The sequence below is a fragment of the Heliangelus exortis genome, chromosome 30 (genome assembly GCF_036169615.1).
Source record: "Heliangelus exortis chromosome 30, bHelExo1.hap1, whole genome shotgun sequence".
Classification (NCBI taxonomy): Eukaryota; Metazoa; Chordata; class Aves; order Apodiformes; family Trochilidae; genus Heliangelus; species Heliangelus exortis.
In genome coordinates this window covers 927,195-949,951 of record NC_092451.1, presented here as the reverse complement: position 1 = coordinate 949,951, position 22,757 = coordinate 927,195, and the positions used below count along the sequence as shown (strand labels likewise).

At 43.3% G+C, this 22,757-nt stretch overlaps 1 protein-coding gene across 7 annotated transcripts in view; it reads right to left on the bottom strand.

Annotated features, from left to right (window-relative positions):
* Positions 1–22,757, bottom strand: part of NSD3 (nuclear receptor binding SET domain protein 3) — a 40,382-nt gene that overhangs the window by 5,544 nt on the left and 12,081 nt on the right. For 4 of the 7 annotated variants that reach the window (XM_071729156.1, XM_071729161.1, XM_071729157.1 and 1 more), the window contains 21 exons: positions 22,127–22,195; positions 21,536–21,695; positions 20,937–21,091; positions 19,945–20,448; positions 19,006–19,132; positions 15,632–15,732; positions 13,268–13,313; positions 12,590–12,720; positions 11,945–12,073; positions 11,229–11,355; positions 10,631–10,828; positions 9,889–10,059; positions 7,277–7,426; positions 4,908–5,064; positions 3,787–3,989; positions 3,224–3,336; positions 2,200–2,469; positions 1,324–1,440; positions 877–1,018; positions 603–709; positions 58–262 (listed from right to left, as the gene is read on the bottom strand). In XM_071729156.1, the coding sequence (XP_071585257.1) occupies positions 58–262; positions 603–709; positions 877–1,018; positions 1,324–1,440; positions 2,200–2,469; positions 3,224–3,336; positions 3,787–3,989; positions 4,908–5,064; positions 7,277–7,426; positions 9,889–10,059; positions 10,631–10,828; positions 11,229–11,355; positions 11,945–12,073; positions 12,590–12,720; positions 13,268–13,313; positions 15,632–15,732; positions 19,006–19,132; positions 19,945–20,448; positions 20,937–21,091; positions 21,536–21,695; positions 22,127–22,195 (3,382 nt within the window). Of the gene's footprint in view, positions 1–57; positions 263–602; positions 710–876; positions 1,019–1,323; positions 1,441–2,199; positions 2,470–3,223; positions 3,337–3,786; positions 3,990–4,907; positions 5,065–7,276; positions 7,427–9,888; positions 10,060–10,630; positions 10,829–11,228; positions 11,356–11,944; positions 12,074–12,589; positions 12,721–13,267; positions 13,314–15,631; positions 15,733–19,005; positions 19,133–19,944; positions 20,449–20,936; positions 21,092–21,535; positions 21,696–22,126; positions 22,196–22,757 lie in introns of those variants that run through there. The other 3 variants (XM_071729159.1, XM_071729158.1, XM_071729160.1) reach the window with 2 other exon arrangements.

Genomic DNA, 22,757 nt, shown 5'->3' with positions numbered 1-22,757 from the left:
TTTCTCCCAAGCCCCGTGCTGGAGTTGTCCAGAGGAATGCCATGGGATTGCTCTTACCAAAAGGTGGTTGAGTCAGGTTAAGGCATAGGAGGTGGTAAGCTTTGGGACAGTCCTTTTTATCACACATGACCAGCTCTCCCCCATCTCCACACTGGAAGCAGTTGTCCTCATGCATCTGCTTCTGCTCCGTTTTCATTTTCCTTTTCTTCTGCTTTAACTTTGCATTCTTCACCTTCTCTTCATTTGCTGTTGCAAATGCTGTCTAGCAATGACACAGATCACAGCATACAGTCACTTTATAAACCCCTTAAAGTTATTTTAAGCAGCTTCAGGTTACTATTTCCATGAACTATATGCTTTAATTAAATCCACTCAAACAAGTTTGAGCCAGAAACACCCATCCACTCGTGTCTGAGTTAGCAGTTTGGTCAATTATCTTCACCCAAGACACAACAGCACTACAGAGCAGAGCTGTAAAACCTTTAGAGACTTCCAAGGGTGGAAAATATTACACAAACCAAAGTAAAAAATTAAATAAACAAAAAACCCTCTCTTTTCCCCACTCTGGGTAGGAAGCAAAGCTTCAGTTTTCACTCATGTACCTTTGGACGCACTCCTAGGAAACCACTGCAGTTCTCTGCTCCACAATGACACTCAGTCCTACCATTGCCCAGGCAGTCCAAATTATAATTAAATGTTAACTCCATTCCTGAAATTTAAAGAAAAACAATTCAGCCACACAGACACTGAAGGAAGGCAGCCTGGTGACAATGACATTTCATTAGCATTCATGAAGACACAAAGAGCAGCTAAGTGACCATAAAGACCCAGTTAAAATGACAGATCAGGTAAAACGTGCAAAATAAATCTTTTTACCTGCAGGAATATCACAAAGAGCAAAGAGTCCAACTCTAATGTCACCATTCACTGTCCATTTCTGTGTTTCACAGTTTGGATTACAACTATGGTTCATAAAACGAGAGTAATTCCCCTTGGGGCCAGCATCTATGATCCGGTCCTGTGAAGAGCAAGACAAAGAGATACTTAACACAAACACAGAGGTTTCCTGCTGACAAATGTCTACTCATGGCTAAGGCAGCAAAACATATTCGTTTAAAATTAGTTAAAAGTGCTAACTTTTGCCTGCAGAGTGAAGTTCATGAAAGTGTCTGAATATTTGTGCTGACAGAAGTGAAATGGGCACAGAGTACACAGCCCAAGACACAGGTCTGCTGCCAGGTACTCAGGTGGGAGCCTGACAGACACTGAATATTGATTCTGCCAATAGTAAAAAGCTGGTGCTGAAGCAGACATGATATTTACCTTTGTTACAGTTAACATATAAAAATTGGTTACGCTGTTTTCATGTGCACGTTTGATCCGCAGCCTGCACTCTTCCTCATCAATTAACTCTCCAACATACTCATTCACAAATTCACCCTGGAAAGTAAAGCAAAACAAAAATAAGAAACCCCTGCTTACTGCTTCTTCCCCCAGGAAGCAGCACAGAAAAACATTTCCTATAAACACACACAGAAAACATGAACTTCAGCCATCTAGCAAGCAAGATGGAAGTGCAGCAGGTGTTTGTTTTCTCAGCAATAAACCCACTCAAAATCCAAAGGGTTCCCTACACAAACCACATCTGCCAGTCCTCTAGAATCCTGCCAAGTTTCACACTTTCTTTGAAAAAGGCCAATAATCTGGATGGACTCCTGAGCAAAGGGGAGTGGGTACAGTGACAAGTATTTTCACTATGTGTGCCTGTCACAAACCACTACATAGTAGTTCCCTATCTCAACTTTCTGGAGACTGTAACCTACATTTTACAAAGCTGAGGAAGTATATATCTAATAAATGTCTAATAAAAATGGACAAAAGCAAAGAATTCAGTTGTAGTTGTTACACAAGCCCAAAGCTCTGGTCAGGACAGTGCAGGACCTCTTCAGAGGATCATCCCACACACTGCCTGTGCACGCAGTTAAATACCACAGTGCTTCAGGGGAACAGGATCAATTCAGGATCAAAACAGGATCAATTACTTTGCTTTTCCTAGACTTTCAGATTACACTGAAAGTAATCTGAATTGCAGATTCAGAATGCAGCAGGAACTCAGATCACACATCCCATGCAACCCACAGGGAGCATTTCCCTGGGGGTGCTGCAGTGCCCCCAGCTCCGCTCCTTCTGCAGTTTTACCTTTTTAATGCTCCTCTTTGTCCTGAGACCCCATCCCCGCCGATCAGTTTTGATGATTTCAGCATCAGGGTAGAGCCTTTTGGTGAAGCACTGGTTCTGGCAGCGTTCCCCAGCAGGGCAGACCTGGGGGTGACACTCATACTGCAGCATCCTGTTGAGGCACTCGGACTCCAGCCCGCAGGGGTTCTCGTCCGAGGGTTTGCAGTTACAGCGAGGGATCTCTGAGAGGTCAGCCACCTGGATCTGAACCTTCCCTATCACCTTGTTGGACTGTGGAACCAAGGGGAAAAAAGGATCAAAAAAGGATCAGTAATGATGAAGATGATGCCCCGATGAGCACAGGTTGAACAGCTTCACTGCGACCAGCTGGCAGCTGACGAAAAGTGGCAAGAAATGAGTGATTTTGTAGTTCTTGCTCCAGACCCTTCTGGAGGGCAGTGTGCCACAAGTTCACCCTGCAGCTCAGCAGCAGACACACACTTGTGCTTTTACTGCCACCTAACCTGGGGGCACAGCCAGCTCAGAGAACTTAACAACAGAGATTAAAGCAAAGAGCATTACAACTCGTGACTCCGGGCAGCACCGAGATTGTCTCCCCAGTGAAGTCACTCCTTCAGGAGTTCCAAGTTTCAGGTACATCACTGGGACTTCTCACAGCTAAAACTAAAAACTAAAACCAAACACTGAGTCCTGTGTGTCCAAAACTGCTGGCAAGAGCTCGACTCTGCAGTAGGATGAGCAGTCAGCATTCCTGGTACTTCAGTGTGCATCTCAGACACAGGAGACCAGATTGCAAACAGCAAAATTCTGCCTTAGATGGAACTGCTCTTCAAGCTCTCCTTTACAAATGCTCTGCTAAAAGATTGCTTTATGGTGCTATAAGACAGGAAAAAAGATTCTTGGAACGAACAGCAAAATTATTTTTCTGAATTTTCTTAAGCTTGAACTGCTGCAAATACGGGTTTATATCCACAGCTTACTAATGTACAGTATAAAAATAAGAAAAGAAAAGAGGCCAACTCACTTTAATGTGTTTATAAGGTGGAGGTTTCCTTGAATTCCTTTCAATTTCTAATGCCTCTTTGCTTTCTCTTTGTGCTTTCAGCTCCTGGAAACGCTTTGCTGCTTCTTCAAGTGCTGTGCAAGGGAGTTCAAAATAGAAGCAATTAGCACCAGCTGCTGCTAATCAAATATGCACATCTATATATTTAAATTTTTTTTTTAAAAAAAAGCTAGGAATATATAGACAAAAAGATGAGCTCAAAATGAGTTATTGCAGCAGATCATGAAGCTGTCACCAGGTATTTTTCAATAGAGATACTGAACAATGATGCCATGCAGCAGAGCCCAAGCTCCATCTTAACATTTCCCAGTTTGTGGAAGAACCAAACTTGCCCACAACAAAACACAATGAGTAGGCACTTAAACAGATTTTATCTGCAGTCAAGGCATCTACACAATGTTTGCAATTTTAGGTGAACACAGAACACCAGTCACATCATTATACCCATGCAGGTTAAGTGGTGATGGAGACACAAACACGTGGAATTTTTGTCATAAACCACTATAAACTTTGTTTGATTTTACCTTTCTTGAAGGTCTTGTTAATACTAGTTTGCCCCTCAGCAAAGCTTTTATCTCCTTCAACATAAGGGAAAACTCTGCCCTGGTGTACCCAATAGTAGTCATGTGAACCAAAGAAAAATACTGGGAAGTCCCCGATATCATGTTTGAGGCCCTGTATGTTGAGAGGCACAGACCTGGGATTGCAGATCTCTGCTGGCCACCACCTGAAAAGCAGAAAGGAAATAAAACAAGACAACTGTTAAGTTCCCTGAACCACAGCCCCAGCTTCTGAGTTTGCCTGACAGGACTTTCTTTCCCTTCTTAAAGAAATTAACTCCTTTGCACTCCAGGCTCCCTCAGAAAATCCCTGGGATTTTCACAACACAAAACACAAGGAAAGCTCTTGCTCTCAATTTTGGGAAAGGCTTTTAGGAATTCATGTGGCATGGAAGTGGATTTCTAAGATACCTACAAACACTTGTGCTTCTGCAGGTGACTAATATCCTATGATATCTGATCCTATGAGGAAGGGCTGAGGGAGCTGGGGGTGTTGAGGCTGGAGAAGAGGAGGCTCAGGGGAGACCTCATCACTCTCTCCAACTCCCTGAAAGGAGGTTGGAGCCAGGGGGGGGTTGGGCTCTTTTCCCAGGCAACTCTCAGCAAGACAAGAGGGCACAAGAGGCCTCAAGTTGTGCCAGGGGAGGTTTAGGTTGGACATTAGAAAGAATTTCTTTCTGGAGAGGGTGCTCAGCCATTGGAATGGGCTGCCCAGGGAAGGGGTGGATTCTCCATCCCTGGAGATATTTCCAAAGAGCCTGGATGTGGCACTCAGTGCCATGGGCTGGGAACCACGGGGGGAGTGGAGCAAGGGTTGGACTTGGTGAGCTCTGAGGTCCCTTCCAACCCAGCCCATTCTATAAAAATGAAAAAAAAAAAAAAATAGCAACCAAGTGCCCATCCCTGCTGGGAGAAAGCAGGAGGATCCCACTTCAGGGTGACATTGATGTCTGACACAAAGTAGATGAATCTCTGCATTTCCAGTCCTTTTTCAGGAGGACTGAGCTGCTCTGCATTATCTTCCTGTAATTCTACAGCCCCTTACAAGCCCCCAGATCATGAGAAGCCAAGCACAGTGAACTTGCCTGTAATTCCCAAGCTTGACCCAAACGATCTGCTTGTAACGCAGCTTCTTGCCAGCTTTGCAGTCATTGCAATTCCAGCATCCCTCAGGCATTTCTATGTTGAGACACTCGGGGTGGAAGGAAGCTGGGCAGGACTCACAGCACAACAGTTTGCCACCTTGAAACAAAGAAACCCTGCTTGGTTTATAGAAGTAAGGATCTGCAGAGCAGCTGAGGTTCATCTCACATCATCCATTCTGCACCCTTGGCTTGCCCCACGGAAAACCAGAGAAAGGGATCAAGTCAAACTTAACAATGTTGGTTAAAAAAGCCTGTGTGGTGCCAGCTGTGACACCTGAATGCATCAAAGAGACACAAAAAGCAGCTGAGTCCTGTTTAAACAAGAGGGAAGTTGGCAGCACTGCAGCTGAGAGCAGTGCCCGTGGCCAGCACTTGTGTTTCTTTCTTTGGCAGTGCCCAAACTTGTGGTTTGTTTCTTTTTTGATGACAAACACACACATTCCTGAGAAAAAACCTTTTCAATCAACATTGTCATGACTGAATCCCCCACTAACCAACCAGGGAGCATTAAACCCCCCCAGCCTATAGGTTGATCAATGCTTTTCTGTATCAAGGACATTATAAAAGAATCATAAATAAGTGTGCACCTTCCACCAAAAGGAAAGTTTACCAGAGTGAGACACTACACAAGTTGTCCCCATCCCAAAAGTTCCTTTTGCACATGAAGGAAACCTTCGTGCTGTGGTTAATATTAATTTCTGAAGTTTGCACTTACTGGAACAAAAGTTGGGTTTGGCTGGCTTATATTTTGGCAGATGGACTAAATATGGAGAGCCCCAGCACAGCTCTAAGCCACCCTCAGCAAACAAAGCAGCTCATAAAATATGACTTAATACAATACACATATGGAAATATTTTATATATGTAGCTACATAATAGACACACAAATGTACTTTTGCAGATTTTTTTTTTTAATTAACAGATTTTTGTGTCCCAGATGGAAAATCTGAGAGAGACTTGAGAATATTTAAAGCACGGTAACAAGAGAAGTGTGAAAAGTAACCTTCACTTATCAGAAAATCTTGTCCACCTATAGACTTCCCAAAATGTCACTGCATTAATTGACTGCTGCATGTCACAACAAGCATTCACTGAGCAGATCAGCTGCATGACCAACACTGTATTTCCTCTGCTAAAACCACCAAACTCCAACCACACGGATTTTCCAGAGCTCCCCAAGCCCGTAATAAAACCTTAACTTTTGAACTATTTTTTTTTGTTGTTGTTGCAAAATGTTATTTCAGAGGAAATACAGACCCAGTGTAAATTACTGAAACGTTTTCCAACATGGTAAAATGCCAAGGGATGCAAAAAAAAAAAAAAAAAAAAAAAAAAAAAGAAAGAAGGAAAAAAAAAAAAATCAAATGCAAAACTTCCAGTGCTAAGCAAGAAAAAAAAAAAAACCAACAAGATTTGCTCTTGGGATGCATTACTGAGATACTGCTCAAGCCAAGCAGAGGGCTCAAAATAATTTTTGTGTTCAGGAATTACAGGAACTACTGAAAGCCATCAACCTAGCAAGGTTCAAGGTAACCAAACTGCAGCTTGGTTACCAGGGCACCGGCTCTGAACGCTCTTGGGAAAAATCAAATTTCTGCAGGGAATAAAACACGAGAGATCTGAGCATTTCATACAGACAGCAGGTATCCTGAGAGGCACCCCCAGCAGCAGGGGAAACACTTTGTGTGCTGGGGGAGCATCCCCTGGGTGCAGCTCTGCCCCAGGAGCTGGGACACGAGGACTGATGGACACAGACACAGAACCTCTCTGCCTTCCCCCCCTCCACACACCCCCAACCCTTATTCAACCTGGAAAAGAAATAAAAATTCCTTCCTGCTCCCAGGCTCTGTGTAAGCTACCCACAAGATCTGAAGCAGAACATCTCCCCTTTTCTTCCACAGATCAAAATCAATTGAAGAAGCTGTTTTTACATCATCCAGGCAGGCACTGAACTACAATACCAAGCTCTAATTGCCACCTCCTCACTTTTCTGTGTAAAAAGCTTCCCAGAAGCTGGTCTAGCCTAGGCCAGATACCAGATGATTTAACCTCTTTACTTTAACTAAGGAGAATTTAGTGACAGCAATTATTTTAAGCCCTTTTGTAATTAAAAAAACCAAAAAATAATAATAATAAAAAAAACTGCCAACAACATGAACACAGGCTCACAATAATCAATGAGTGAAGTTTACTGGAAAGCAATAAGTGGTGCTTGACAGGCAGACATTTCTCGTTTGATTTAAAGAGAGGAAAAAAAAATAATAGAAAAAGCAAAAGTAAATTAAAGAGAAAGAAACTATTTTGGTTACCTTTCTCACATTTCTTTTTGGAAGCTGACGAAGGAGGAGGAATCATAGGTAATTTCATCAACTCAGCACGATTTGATTCATTCAGTAGGTAGTGGGACTTATAGGCATATGAACTGAACAGGGGGTCTGAATGGTCCTGCACTACCAACCCTATACGAAACAAACAGAAAGAGATGAGTTGCAATGAAACTACCCATGATTCCATCAAGGAGAAAATAAAATAAATCAAACGAACACCTCTAATGCACATTATGTGTGAATGAAAAATAAAAAGGTAAAATGAAGGAAAAGAAAAAGTCTGACAGAAGAAGTTTCTTCACTAAGAAAGAGGTTTATGTGCTTGAGAGACTGAATTAAAATGTAGCTGGAGAAGCCTATGATGAATAAGCTGTTTCTAAGTAGAACTTTTTGTGCTGTTACCCTTATTTTGTGCATTTATAGAAAAGCACAAGAAAAGCAACCAATTTCAGTTCTGTGTGACCACCCCTCCCCTCCCAAGTGACAGAATCAAGCTCGTGTGGAGAGCTGGGGGTTGATGGTCACTTCATCACAGGCCAGGCTGTTAGTCTGGGCCACAAAGTGCCAAAGCAGAGGGTACACAAGAGCTCAGCATCCCTCTTGCTGCCAACCTGCCTATGAAAGGGTTTTTTCTCTATAGATGTGTAGGAGAAAAAAAAATAACCAGGGGGGTGAGTAATTCTGCAAGGCACCAGAGGGGAAAGGAAAGATGAAACCTTGTTTGTTTGTGTTCTTTTCCAAAGAGCCAGGCAGCCCAGAACCCCATGGCTACAGATCAGCAGCATCTGGCCAGCAACTCAAGGGAAGAGCAGAGCAGCTGAGATCCAGGGAAGGAGGAAAGATGAAGCACCAAGACAGCCACCAACTCCTTCCCTGGGGGACAGAGGGAGCTGAGTGCTGCCAAGAAGCTAAAGATGTGCTGTGAGGACGGGGCCAGCCTACCTGGAGAGCAAGTCCTCAGCAGGGCTCACCAAACCATGACCTCCACCTGCAGCCAGGTGAGCTACACCCTGCTCACACCAGGCTGCTTCAAGGAAGGTGAATAAAGCCTTGAAATACACTTTATTTCAAGCACCTCATGATAAGCACGTTTGTATATTTGACAGATTGTCTGACATCTACATTTTCCTCACTTCAATGATGTTTTGCACTCAAATACAGAGTTTCCCTGCCTCCTATCAACCAAAACTAATGAAGCAACTGCTCACAGAGGTGCCCAGGTGCTGCTCAAGCATTCTGTTCCCTGTTCATTTCTGAGCAGGAGCTCCCAGTGCTCCTGCCACAGATGTTTTCCTCACCTCATGCCCCTTGCTGACCACACACAGGGCTCAACTCAGCCCAGCCAGGGGGTTTGCTGACTGTAAACCTCACACAACCTTTCCTGGGTGAAGCACATCAGCTCCTGATCCCAGCTATGCCTGCCAGAAACAAACCCCCCAGACATTCTCTAGAAGGACAAGCACATGGTTGCTGTCAAATACAGAGGATTCAGTCAGTGGCAGTAACTTTTCTGTCAGTTTGTAACTTTGCAAGTTCTTGTAATTAAGTCTGAGTGAATCTACAGGACAGGAAACTCCATCTGCCCAGGTTCAGAGGTTATTTAAATTGCCAGGAGAAAACACAGAAGCCAGGTTCAGGTACAAACAGAATTACTAAAACCATGTCAAATGAAAAAAAAAAAAAAAAAAAAAAAAAGAAAAGAAAAGGAAAAAAAATTAAAAAAGCATGAAAATTTTCTTCTGCATTTCATCTATTTTTTAAAAAGAATGCAGGTTTGCACCTTCAGCAAGCATCAGACTCCTTCACTGTGATTCAGTTTTGGAATTCTATTCCCAAATTCTGATTTCTGCATTGTATCTGTCAAGATGGATGCCAAATAGCAGGAACTCCTTTTCATCAAGCTTTTAAGTAGGGTCTACCCAAGAGATGTTGGAGGGCTCTTTTACACCTGCACATCACAAAGTAGCCAAAACCTGGGAGAAAAGAATTCCCCAGGAGAATCACCTACTGTGCATCTGTAACAAACCACTGCAATTTATAATCCAAGCAGGTTATAAATTTGTTTTGTTTAGACCTAAAGTCCTGAAGGCTGCCATTGCCTGGGTACAAACAGATCCCTGACATGATCCATGGTCACCTCAGGTAGGAGCAGAGCAGCAGGACAAGACAACATCCTACTGTACAGAGTTCTTCACAGGGGTAAACCCAAGAGATTCCTGATCTGCCTTTCAAACCAGGGAAGATCCACAGAAACTCTCCTGTCATAAAACTGTACCTGACCCTGATACCAGACTGACTCCAAACAGCTGAGACAAAAAAAAAAACCAAACCATAAAACCAAAGTGCTGAAAATATTATGGAACCACTCTACCTACCAACAGTAAATGTTATAGACCAAAAGCAAGTGGAAGTCTCATGACAACTGTTGACCAAAGAAAATTAAAAAGTAAAAAAAAATAAAACAACCACAGGCAGTATTTAAATCCCAGAGAGCCCTAAGGGAGGAGTTCTTCATGAAATACATTATTTTTATCACTAAACTGCACGAGTGACCACAAGAACTATAAAACAGGGGAAAAAACAAGTCTGCTCACCTCTTGCACAAACGAAACAAAAGCCTACATTTACAGCTGATGAGGAGTGATTCCTTTTGGAATGGTTACTACAGATGAGAATGTGGGATGACACAAACAAGCTTCCTGCAGCAATACAGCCATCTCCTGAGTGATAGGCAATGGGACATCTGAAACATCTCACCATGCGACCTGTTCAATATAAATGCAGAAAAATGCACCATGTCACCCTGGAGTCAGGATATGGTAGGAAACACCACAGACAGATGCAAGGCTGAGTTTGGTTCCAACCAGAGTACTAGAGTAAAAAGAAACATTTACACCTTTAAAATAAATAAAAAAAAAAGTTTGACAAATGTTAACTCGTAGCTTTCACTTTAAAGCCCTGCTAAGGCAATCACCAGGGTGTTAAATCATTTTACTGTCATTATTTAAATACTTTGCCTCGCTTTTAGAAGGATTCTTTTTTTCCTTGAAAAAATGCTGTTCTGAAGGCCACTACCAACTGCCTTGTGTAAAAAAGACCCATCCTTTGGCCTCGCACTCCTAACCCTTGGCTTCCACAAAACCCAGGAACAAAAGCTGACCTCAGAGCTGTGGATCTCCCTGTTTTCCCACCCAATAATGAGTTAACCACCTCGGTTCCAAGGAAACCCCTGCTCCTCGCGGCCTGAGGGAGGGCAGAGCCACACTCACTGCTCCTGAGAGGACACCTTTGGGTCCCCTCCTGCTGCCCAGGGCTGTCTCCTGGCTCTGCTCTCACCTTTGCTGGCTTTGTGGATGTCCTTGTCCATGGAGCAGGCTGTGCAGCAGTGCTGGGGGCAGCGGAAGCCCCGCGACTCGAAGAGGGCGGTGGGGAACTTGCGGACACAAACCTCGTGGTAAAACTTCCCACAGCTGCTGACAGAGCAACGCTTCACGTCCTTGCCAGGGAGCTTGCAGGAAAAGCACGTGTGTTCTCCTTGTAAAAGAAGGAAGAAGGGAGCCCAGCTGTGACAGGCAGTTCTTGGAGGCGCAGAGGATGTTAAAAAAAACGACCGTGAAGCCAAGGGTTACAGGGGTTTGAGCAGCACAGGCTCCTGGCTTGAGCAGGCAAGCTGGACACTCTAACCCACAGTACCTGTGCCACTGCTGCTAGCACAGGAGTCCCTTACTCTGTGTAACACCCTCAGCAGTTCAACACTTTCTTTGGTACTTGCTAAATGGAAAATAAGAATCCGACCGCAGAGGTTAAAAAACCCCAGAACGGAATAACCCAACCCTACTCCCCAAACCTGGAGACTTACTGTCCTGGTTTGTGAGCACGTGGCTCCTCAGCAAATCCTCCCCCAACCTTTTTCCAAACCTGGGAACACACTCACCATTTTTACACTCTGTGCAGATGAACTTCTCATCAGGCATCAGCTTCAGGCCCAGACACTCCACGTGAAAGACGCTGCAGCACTCGCCCTCGCAGGACACCAGAGACTCCCCAGAGCTCTCACAGATCTTAAACAAGCAGAGAGCTCATCAGAAAACAGCTACCTGACTGACCCTAGCCTGAAGTTAGCAGAGAAACTGGTTTAAATAACTTCAGAGCTCAGGCAAGGCAGGAGAACCAGCCTGCAGCAGGTAAACCCCTGAGCTGAAAACAATCCCAGCACATTCTGTGTCCTGGAGGCACTCCAGGATCCATCCAGACTCCTGGTTTGCTCACACACCTGGAGAGCAAGGGCAGTTTGTTCCCTTACTACTGACCAGGAAACTGGCCAAGATTCCAAGATTTTCTCTCCTAAACACCAGAAAATTCTCACTCTGCACTACCCTGAAAGGCCACTTGAAACCTTGGAATGGAGCAGAAAATGGCACCAACTTTTTCTACCATGCCAGCAGGAGTGGCTTAGATACCACAGTTTAGGTTTTGAACTTTCTAGCATGAAGAGGGCTCATAAATCATCTCCAGAACATAAAACCCCCTAAAAGCCATCAGATTATGAGACACAGTTAAAGCAAAGTGGTATAATTTGAACAGTCTGCCAGCTCAAGCTAAGAGAAATGGACATCACATCTCCAGCACTCGTTTCTTTACCATCATTACCTGACAAACAGTGTCTTTTTTATTTGTTCCAGTTCCTCTCCTGGATAAGCTGGAGTCTACTGACTGCACATCAGAAGCATCAGCATCAGCAGCAGCTGAAGGGCTGTCAGAACGTTTTCCAAAACTGCCCTACAGGGAGGAAAAATCCAAGGCACTCAAACCAGACACTTCCAAAGGACAACCACATTCTGAAAAAAAATGCTACATCACCACTGACCAACAGATCATTCCATACATCAAGAGATCCACAAGGTCCTTGAAAGTTGCTAAACTTGATTACAAAGACATAACTTGACATATCTGTTACCTGGACAAGCAAATAACCACAGATATCTACTTTACTTTTCCCAGACCACTCAAATTGACACCAAAATACAGCAGCATCCCCTAATTCCCAAAGAATCTCACATCCTTCCAAAGGATGGACAGAGTCAGTGATCTAAACCAATGTTTTGCCAGACAAAGAAGTAGGAAAAAACCCAGAGATTCTACAGTGGAGGGAATCAGAAAGAAAATCAATACAATGCAGGGAATCAGAAAGAAAAATACTGGGTGTTATTTATACAATAAAACACAGGAAATTTGCAGAAAATACTCTTGACAGATTAAATGAACAGAACCCTGTGAGAAACAAGATGCCTTTACCTGTACATCATTAAGTCCTCTTGAGTCAGAGTCAGATGTATCTCTGTAAGCTGAGCTTGTCAGCTCTACATCAGTTGAGGCACGACTCCTTTTCTTTAAAGGTTTACAAGAATCTGAAATCTCGCTGGCACCTTAACACAACACACTAAAATTAGTTTTAATAGATGTTCTCAACATTTTGCTTAAAATCAACAAAGGAAAGAGAAACATGAGGGATAGCCTGAAACAACTCTATTTGCTGGCCTTAATTTTCAGCTTGCAATTGTCACCAGTTTAATTCTCCCGGAAAAGCTAAAAAATTGGAAACCACCTCAAAGATATTTTGACACAACTTCTAAACATAGCTGAGATAGGAGGAAACTACTGAACTGCCTAGAAACAGAAGATAAGCCCTTAGGAGATTACCCCTTCACCATTCATCTTTAAAACATGGCTAAGCAAAGACTTTTTATGTCCATGAAAAGGACTTAAATTATCTGCTTGCACCACACCACACTCCCAACTAGCAACGCACAAAGAAGCAAACAGCAACAAAATCCCCAGAATTGAGATCAGCATCTATCACGTTCACCACCAGAAAGTGTGAAGACCCCTGCAGTTTACACAGAACAAAAACCATTGCTGCAGTGTGGATGAGCCAGGAACTTTGAATGAAGTTTCTGTTTGTGTGTAACTCACCTTTCTGCAGCGCCGTCTTCACTGCTGTCAGGGGAACCATTTCAACCTGTTTGAATAGGAAAATCCACAGTTAAAACCAGAGGAATTTTTCTCCCTACTATTAAAAAGAAAACATTTCAGTTTAAGTGATTAGCATCTCTGAACTCAGATGGAGTCTGTCCTCCCCTCCTCAGTGGGAGCCTTCTTGTCCTCTTGGACTGAACCCTACGCTGAGTGCCAGCAGCCCAGGCGGTCACTCGCCGGGTCCTTCCCAACCTCTCCCTTTGGGCATGAAGATGACAGCAAAGCTTTCTCCGTCCCCAGCAGGCAGGAGCAGGGCTTGTTTTGGCAGCCAACCACTCAAACTTTCCCACATCCCCACAGCTGTGCAGGCACAAGCTCCCCTGAGCAGGGAGGACACTCTGCAGACGTGGCCACCGCCGCACTTCCAGCCTGGCCCAGCCTTCCCCGCTGCCCGGAGCCCTGCAAGGGATGGGATGGGCAGAGCCTTGCAGAGCTCCAGACAGCTGGAAAACCCAGGGCAGGACACCCTGAGACAGAGAACTTCACCATCTGGCAATCAAACTTCTCTAGCCTAGGTCAGGAGGACAAGTTTAGGAACTGCTCTGCCAAAGGAAGAGGTGAAAATGTGGCGGCTGCACGGGAATTACAGAAGAAAGCTGTTGCCTAAAATCCTGGTTTTAAGGTTAAAAATTACAAAGCTACTCCTTTACAGGGTGGTTACATATGCATGTGGAAACACATTTAGTAAATATTTAAGGATTATTCTATAATTTTTTTAAAAAATATTTTATTTTGTTGTACAATAGGTAAAAACATACAATAGAAGGATTTGTATAGGATACATTTTGTAATACAAATATAAAATCTAAACAATCACTTTTATTTCTCCACTAGTCACTGTAACAGTAGCATTAACATTTTGTTTTTCCCATTAATTGTACTCGTTCCAGTTATAAATTTATACCAAGTTGTTGCAGACTAATTTGGGAATCAGTTGCAAGAAAACTTGACTTTGGGTAACAAATATTGTTGCATAATTGTGAGTTAGTAAGTTTTGTTTTGTTTTAAATATAACTTAATACATTCAAGGCTATGCGCATTACAGTGCATCTCTGTTTAATTTTTAGTCTTAATACTTTTCCTGAGAAAAGCACTTCCACGTTCATAGTCTTTGTTAGCTGGATAATATAAGCAAGCAAAGCTAACTGGGATCCATGAAGTTCATATTGTTGGTTCTTATACCTTTGTGAAATTAAGAAAGAAACACAAAATAACTCATTTGAAAACAAGAAGGCTGCAATGCCTGCTGAGGAAAGGCTTCAGGGGCTATGCCAGGTTTCCTCCACTCAGCATTTAAAGTTGCTTTAAAGTTTCAGCAAGAAACTTCCTAGAGTTAGGTGGATGCTGTGGCATCAAAAGAAAAATGTGAACAAGACAGAAGCAACTGGGTTCACTTTCAACCTCTGAAGTGAATGAAGTGCAAAACAAAGTGTAAAGGGCAAAGAATAAATTAAGAGATAAAAACAATTTTTTCCCCTTCCCATATAAATCTTTAGCCTGACTGTCCCTTAAAAAAAAATCTCACTGATAAAAGATAAACTATGAAACATTTTATATAAAAAAAGCATTCTCAGGTTTCAAGCAGAGAGGCCCTTGAAGGGGGGAAAAACAAATAAACCATGTAAGGAAAAGAACCAACAACTTTGACAAACTTGTTAAAAAAGTGTATTCAGCTTTTAATATTAATGTCCATCCACTGAACTTCCCTACTCATTTCCAGGCAGAATTTTTTTATATATTTTAAAGCAACAACATTTGTGTGTCTGACATCCAGATTAAAGGAATGCCCTGTACATGTTAGATCTACTTATACCCCAGATCTGTTTTGCTGATGTCTGCCAACATGAGAGTCTGACTATTCATCCTTAAGTTAAATCATTCTTAAAAAGTCCATTTTCAGAAGTGGTCAGATTAATCAGTCTAACTTCACTTGGAAAACAAAACCTCAACACAAACCAGCAGCTAAATCAAGAGCAAAAGGAAGGAACCTGGTGGCAATTCCATCAAAATAGAAATTACTGAAAGAAGATCATTTTGCTGAGAACAGAAATCTCAAGGTAAACAAGGCAGGTTCGTTAGGAGTCTTGCATCATTGAGTTCCCATTTTCCATAGCCTGCCTGACACTGTGAAGATGCCAGTAGCAGAGTCACAGCACTGGTATTGACAGGGGGATTTCATGAAGGAATAGTCCAAAACGAAACCCGATGGGGAAAAATGGAGAAAAAATAAAAAGGCACCAATATAAGCCACAACATTTATGAATACAATATATTTTAACTCTCTACATGGAGGAAGCCAACCTGCTCCTTTTTGATCTTCTTCTTTGGCACAACTTCAGTGGATTTCTCAGACTCTGAGCGGGTTCGAATCGATCTTCTCTGTTGCTTCTTTTCTACAGAACCTGAAGAAAGAAAAAGGTTTCCATTATGTGATTCCTTGTATTCCTGAGGCACAGCAAGATGTTCAACACCAGATCAACAGATAAAGTAACGAAACCAAGACTTTGTTCCTCTTTTGAATGTTTTATTTTTAAATTCTGTTCCAAGCTATTTGCCAACTGGTGCTGTGGCTGCAGACAACAGGTTCTGATTCCATAGACAGAGATCAGCTTCAGAAAAAGACACCAGTAACAGAGTAAACAAAAAGCTGGAATCCAGGTGATGGCCATTTCAGAGCACACCTCTCAAGCAAGCACAGTCTTCACTTGGGTTATCTTTTAACTGAACAGTCCATCTTTGGTGTCTATGGGAAGGTATCCATAATCAACTTCTTGAACTAAAACAAGCTAGAAAATTTAAGACACAAAACACAGCTTCCAAGTTTCCACTCAAAACCTCAGTTCTGTGTCCCTGCTCTGCAGGGAAGAGCCTTCTCTCAAAGCTAGCTAGCAAAAAAATTGCTTTAAAGCAAGAACCAGGCTGCAGCACGTGCCATCAACACCCAACTGAACACAGCTGAAGATCGAGAGGTGAAGAGAAACTCAGCACAAACAGAAGCAGTGATCATGGTGTGTTATTAATGGAAGTGAAAAACAAGGTCTTGAAAATATTACCATGGAAAACAAACTGGGATTAATGAAGGTTATAATGGCATTTGAGGAGATGGAGGAGGAGGAGGAGCTGCTGCTTTTGTGACATCTGAGACCGGCAAGATCAGAAGACCTTTCTATGCTGCAGTACCTCCAAAAAGGGTACACACCACGTGCAACTTCTGAAACACAGCACACACTTAGAGCTGTACTGACAAAAAAACTGGAAAATTTACAGTTGTGAAGCATTACCCTGGGTTTTCTGCTTTGGTAGTTTCACTTAAAGAAAACACGAACATAAAATGATTCTTATTCTTCCAAGCAAAAATACAAATATACCATGCAAAGTACAATTCCCTCACTGTGCCAGACAAATACACCAGGAGAGAAAACATCTCGTGAGATAGGCAGGCTGAAAGAAAGCCTTTCAAAAGGACTTCAGGAAAAAAAAACAAAAACAAGAATCTTTTTACAAATCTTGTAAAAACAAGATAAACTCTCTTGATAAATTAGATGCTAGGGGCCATCTTTCATCACCTTTGGTTTGGCCAAAATTCTCTGAAACAGCTTAAAATAAATTTGGGCAAGTGTGACCAAAGAGTTCATCTAATCAACAATGTATTTTCTCCCTGTGCTGCTCCAAGGTATTTAAGGGGAAATAAGATGCAAGCCCTGTACCAGAGGAGCAACTCCACAACAAGCAGTGCATCAGATACTGGCTGAAAGCAACACTGACCAATGCAACGGGCACTTTTTCCTCTTCCTGCTCTCCAAGGATCCAGTGCATCACCTCCACAATGCTCCTATCCCATCTTCATGCATACTTTGATCCAGAGTTTCAGGACAGATTTCAGCCCAGCCATCTACCTCCCTGCTGGCCAGGCCAGGTTACTCCTGTCCCAGCTGCACGTGGAGACCAGAGGCACTATGAACTCAGAGAGTTGTTCTCTCTACTGTCAGATTTCAAGATAAGAGAATTATTTCCCCAGCATTCTGGAACTCTGAACATCTATCTGGAGGTTACCAGCAAGGACTCCCAGAGTCAGTCTGTGGAATACTTTACCGTAAAGGTATTCTGAAGTTCCGGTGACCTTAAATCTGAAAAAAGGACTTCGCAGTTATGTTCCATGAGAGGGGACCAATAACTGTCTGTGGACTTTGGAAATGGCTTTGAAAGTGACTGTTTGGAGTGTGTACTGAAGGAAAGCTCATGCACTCTATAGGGTGTTACCAGGTGGAGTTTTACGTATCCAAAAAACCTAAGAAAATGAAAAAAGAGAGGCTCAGAATTCTCCCCCCTCTAATGTCTGAAGAGCCATTGTGAAGGTGAAGCCTTTAGTTCCCAGCTGAGAGAAACCAAGAGATCCCCTCTCCTGCTGCAAGGCAGCAACTCTGAAAAAACTGAGGTAGCTACAGCAACTAAAACTGGAAAGAAGCAGCACTGCCAACAGCAGCAGAGGAAGCCCCAACTCACACCAGAATATCCAGACTGTGAAGTCCCCAGAAGCAGTCCACAAACCAGTGCACATAAAAATAAATCATCCTAAAAACTACACAACAACAGAAGAGTCTTTGCAGGGAACAGGGAGCCCCTGCAGGTTGACCATGAAGCTTTTGACCTGGAGCCTCATTTATTTTATGTTTGGAAATGGAGAAATAACCAAACAGAGGGATAGCTAAAGCAGAAGTGACACTTGGCAGCATTATGAGGCTTTTTTTCCCTCAGAAAGGGTTTCCAACATGTGTACTGTAAAAACTCTTCCATCTTTTTTTTCTTCTTTCACACCATGAGCATGTACAACTGACTGGGAGAGAAAAATCAAGGTGTTCTGCTGGAACCTAAAATTTACTTTTCTACACCCAATGTGAAAGTCTGATACTACACCAACAATTCCAAGCACAGTAACAAACACGCAGCAGTGAATGGATTTTACACAGCCTGTACAGAATCTGTGGGTAAAAACCAGAAGTCACCAGAGGGAAGGGAGAAACCTGAAAAGCTCCTGGATTTAGGATGACTCAAAGCTGTCCCTTTTCAGGAACCCCTGTCCCTTCACCAAAGGACATCCATCTCCTCCTGAGGATGGGAGAGGAGGACACACTGCAGACAAGTTGCTGCTGGTGGGGAAAAACTCAATCCCTTCACAAGAAGTCCCATTAGCTATTTCTCAAAAATCAAAACACAAAAAAAGAATGTTCCAAGTCTAGAAAGCACTCCTCCCATCTTTCCTCCTCATTCTTCTCTGCCACTGTACTACAAATCAAACTCCAAACAGCATGCTCTAGGCTTTCCCTTCTCAGTCTCAAGCTCCTTTACTTGGGTGCCAAGAGCCTTTACAACACTCTGCTAACACACATCCAGGATGTTGCCTTCCCTAACAACTTGCCATCTGCTCTCCAACCTTCTGGTGACAGATACTGTAAGCTCCAGACACTAAAAGTTCTGAGGCCAAGCCAGCTCATCCCACCACAAAGCCATCCTGCACTCCTCAAGGATCTGGGCTCACCACAAGCTCCATGAGCCAGGCTTGTTGCAACTACTACAAAACCAGAAGGAATTATCACTTCTAGCTAACAGAAAATGCTGGGTTTGAGATTTGAATTGAAATGTGAGGTGGCAGATGAGGATTCTGCCTCTTTGCCTACCTGTTGACCCAGAAGTTGTTTCTGGAGAGGACACATTTTGCACTGCTGCTTTTTCATTTCTCTGATTTGATGAAGAATTAAGCTTCTCTTGTCCTTTGACGCTGATTTCTGTTTTGTTACCAACCCCCTTAAAATGAAAAAGAAGAAAATATTCTCTTAGCCTATTTCTGTAGGTGTTGTTACCAACAACCAGACTGAGCTACTCCTAAGTCTAACAGAAACATTCCACACTCTTTAACCCAACACATGCACATGATGACATCTAGGACTCAGCTGCTTCCCTGCAGAACTTTCCAGCCCTCTCATTCTCCCCTTACACACAAGTAAATAATAATAATAATAATAATAAAATATCCAGACTTGTCTAAACATTACCTTCTCTCTAATGTTTAGGATGAAATAAATACCCTCCAGGTAGAGAGGCAGAAGAAGGAGGCAGAGAAATAGTCCTAAACCTTTTCCTTACACTGACTGTGAGAAGCTGCTGTGCACCTGAAGGAAGCTAGGAGGCAGAACTCATTTTAAAAGTCTGTTATACAAAACGTAGTTATAAATTTTTAACACATCATTAACAACTTGGCATCCATTTCCCACAGATCCATTGGTTTTAAAATTTACAGGTATCTTCTGAATTGCTTCAACTCAGAAGCTGAAATCAATCAAATTTAATATTTTGAGTGTGTCATGAGCAAAAATGTGACCCTCTGCAGGGAGCTCCTCTGCCACCAGCAGAATGGTTCCTGCCAGAGAGACTTCTGGGTGCACAGAACTGAAGAGATCAGTGCACAGAAAGATTCTGTTGTCACATCCATCTTTGGTCAGATTTGGTGAAGGGAACATGTTTTGTGGAGCGTGTTGGACAGGAGGTTAAGCTCCACAGTAAGATAGACATGGGATTAATTTCTGAGCAGGAGAGGAGTCAGCCCAGGAAGGACATACCTTAGTGGAATAAACAAACTGGTCGATGAGCTTCCCATCCCCAGCAGCGTTCTGAAGGGCAAAAACCTGCTCAATTTTAACAACTGGAGACATGTTACATTTTTGAAGGTCCAAGTTGTGCATGGTTATGGAAGGTGGTAAGGACTTCCTAGCTGCAGCTGTTTTCCATGCTATTTTCACAGGAGGTGGCTCCTCTTCCTCCACACTGGACTGCCTCCTTTGGCTCTGTCTCCTTGCCTCAGCACCAGAGGGTGAGGCTGCTGCCCCCTCGGGGGGGTCTGGATGGGTGCTGGGTGCTGGCTTGGGTCGGCGGTTCTTCTTGGTCTCTGATTTAGAAGCAGCAGTCTTTTTGGCTTTTGACAAAGCCTCCTCTGGCTCTTTGTCTATATAAATGAAGGTGTATTGTTCTATCCTTTCCTCACGAGTCATTTTCAAGGCTTTCTCAGCATGGGCAATGCCAATGTCCCACTGAGCACGCTCCCTCTGCGGCCTCGGTTTGCGAATCTTAAGGAACAAAGACAAGTAGCCAATTACACTGAAGATTTTTGCCAGGTGCAGCACTTCAAGGGCAATCCTGAGGTTCCCTAAAGCTCTCAGGTGGCAGATTTACTTTTGCTCTCCATTTACAGGGCCTTTTTTTGAAAGGTGGACAGCAAAACCCGCTCAGAGTAGAAGCAGACACTGCAGCTGGATCACACAGCCACCACAATCAGAAGTGTCTGCCCTGAGAGACAATTTCACTGAAGACAAGAAGGGGCAGGATTCAAGCCTTTAATTCTGTTATCAGACACAGAATTAATCCCAATGATGACACACAAGTCCTAAGAGCACAAAACCATTTTTGATATCTTTGCCAAAAAACCCCACTTCTGCCAGTGAAATGCTGGCAACCCTCCAGAGGGTGCAGGACTGTGGGGTTTCAGAACTGCCCCGTGGGTTTCACTGACACAGGCACTGCCAAAACCCCTCAGGACCATCAGTGCTCATCATACCTTCTGCTTCTCAGAGTGGTTGCTGGCTTGCTTGGCAGCCTCTGCCAGTAGCTGCTCATACTGCTTGTGTCCTCTGTACTCCCGGACCCGCTTCTCGTGCACCCAGGCCCTCTCTGGTTGGTTGCTGAAAAACTGGACGTGGTATTCACGGGCACCTGGAAGTGAAAAATCCCAGTTGAGCAGCTCCATCAACACCAGTTCACTCTTTCCTCCTCCACCTCACTGGATTCCTATGGGTGGAAGTACCCAGCTGAGGTTCAGGGATCAGCCAGGCTCGGATCCAGAGCAGTTGAAGATGGGAAGGTCAACACCCCCTGCCCACGGGGAGCACTCCCACACTTACCAGCATCTTCTCATAAATACTTTGAGTTAAGAGAAGTGGGGGGTTTCTGTGCACAGACTGCACAGGCTCATCTATGATTCTATGATCTGCAGAGGTCATTTAACAAGCACTGGTTTGACACAGCTCAGAACCAGCCCTGCTCAGTGTGCCCACAAGCAGGACACACCCCACCGAGGGACTCCAAAGATGAATTATTTTTAATAAAGGAATAACTACAGGTATTTGATGCATTCTGACAAAACTCTTCCTCTCTTACCTCTCGTGTTAATTTTGGTATGAACATCAAGCTGTGGGTCACATGAAACCATGCAAGGCCACCACGGGTATGTCCCCACCTTGGACCAAACCAGGTCTCCAACCTGAAACTTGATGTCATGGGTGACTTGTGTTGGAAGAGAAGGCAACAACTGCTGGACCTACAAAGAAAGTGCAAGCTCAGAGCCACAGAAAACAACCCAGCACACTCAAGACTTGTTATTTTTCTTTCAGGTATCCCTGAGGTTTTACAGTCTAACATGAGATAAGCATTTCTCAGGGATATGACAGGAAACAGCTCCATGCAGTGGGGATTTACTCTCCAAAGCCACTGCCAAACCATGACACACACCAGCAGCCTCCACCCCCCTGCCTCAAGAGCTTCTGTTGGTTAAGAATATTGCTTTGGGGGAGAAAATAAAGCAATAAATACAGTACAGCAAGAGCTGTTTTGGAGCAGTAATGATAAATAATAATTCAAAGAACTGCGAGTTGATTTATCTGACAAATAAACCATGTAGTAGTTATAAAAACAAAACAAAACAGTCATGGACTAGACATTCCAAGAGTGTTAATTAGTGTAGGTACTAACCTGGGGTTCCTCCAACACTGTATCTTCTCTTGGCCTTTCTGATAGCATGCTAAGCCTCTCATTTGGTCTCTAGGAAATGGGTAACAATGAAGAGAAAGAAGGAAAAACAAACACAGACAAGGTAAGGGGACAGAATAACCAAAACAAGGCATAATAATGAAACCAGGCAGAAAAAATAATTCACAGAAAGGCAACCACGAACCCAGAAAATATGAATGTAACTCCTTATGTCCAATTCATAACAGTGGCATGACAGTCAATAAATATCCTTTTTTCCCCCTACACTACTTCCATTACCATCATACCCACATAAAACAATGTTCCTCTGACACAGGTAAGAGAAGAACAAACTTAGGGACAGTAAACCCAAGTAGCTTTCTATTCCATTTACACCTTCAGAGAAACAGAGATGAACATAAGGATGTCCCCAGTAATGTGATGAGTCTCACTGTACCCCAGTTATTGGCAGGAACATTACAAAAATCATACTAAAACACAACATAAAAAGTGTAGGTTTAATTGCATATTGATGAAAACATATTTGGAGGCTCAGAAGCCAACACCAGGAAGCCTGCAGGGCATTTGTTAGCCAGGCTGAGGCACACACGAGGCCTTTTCTGGCAGAGGAATG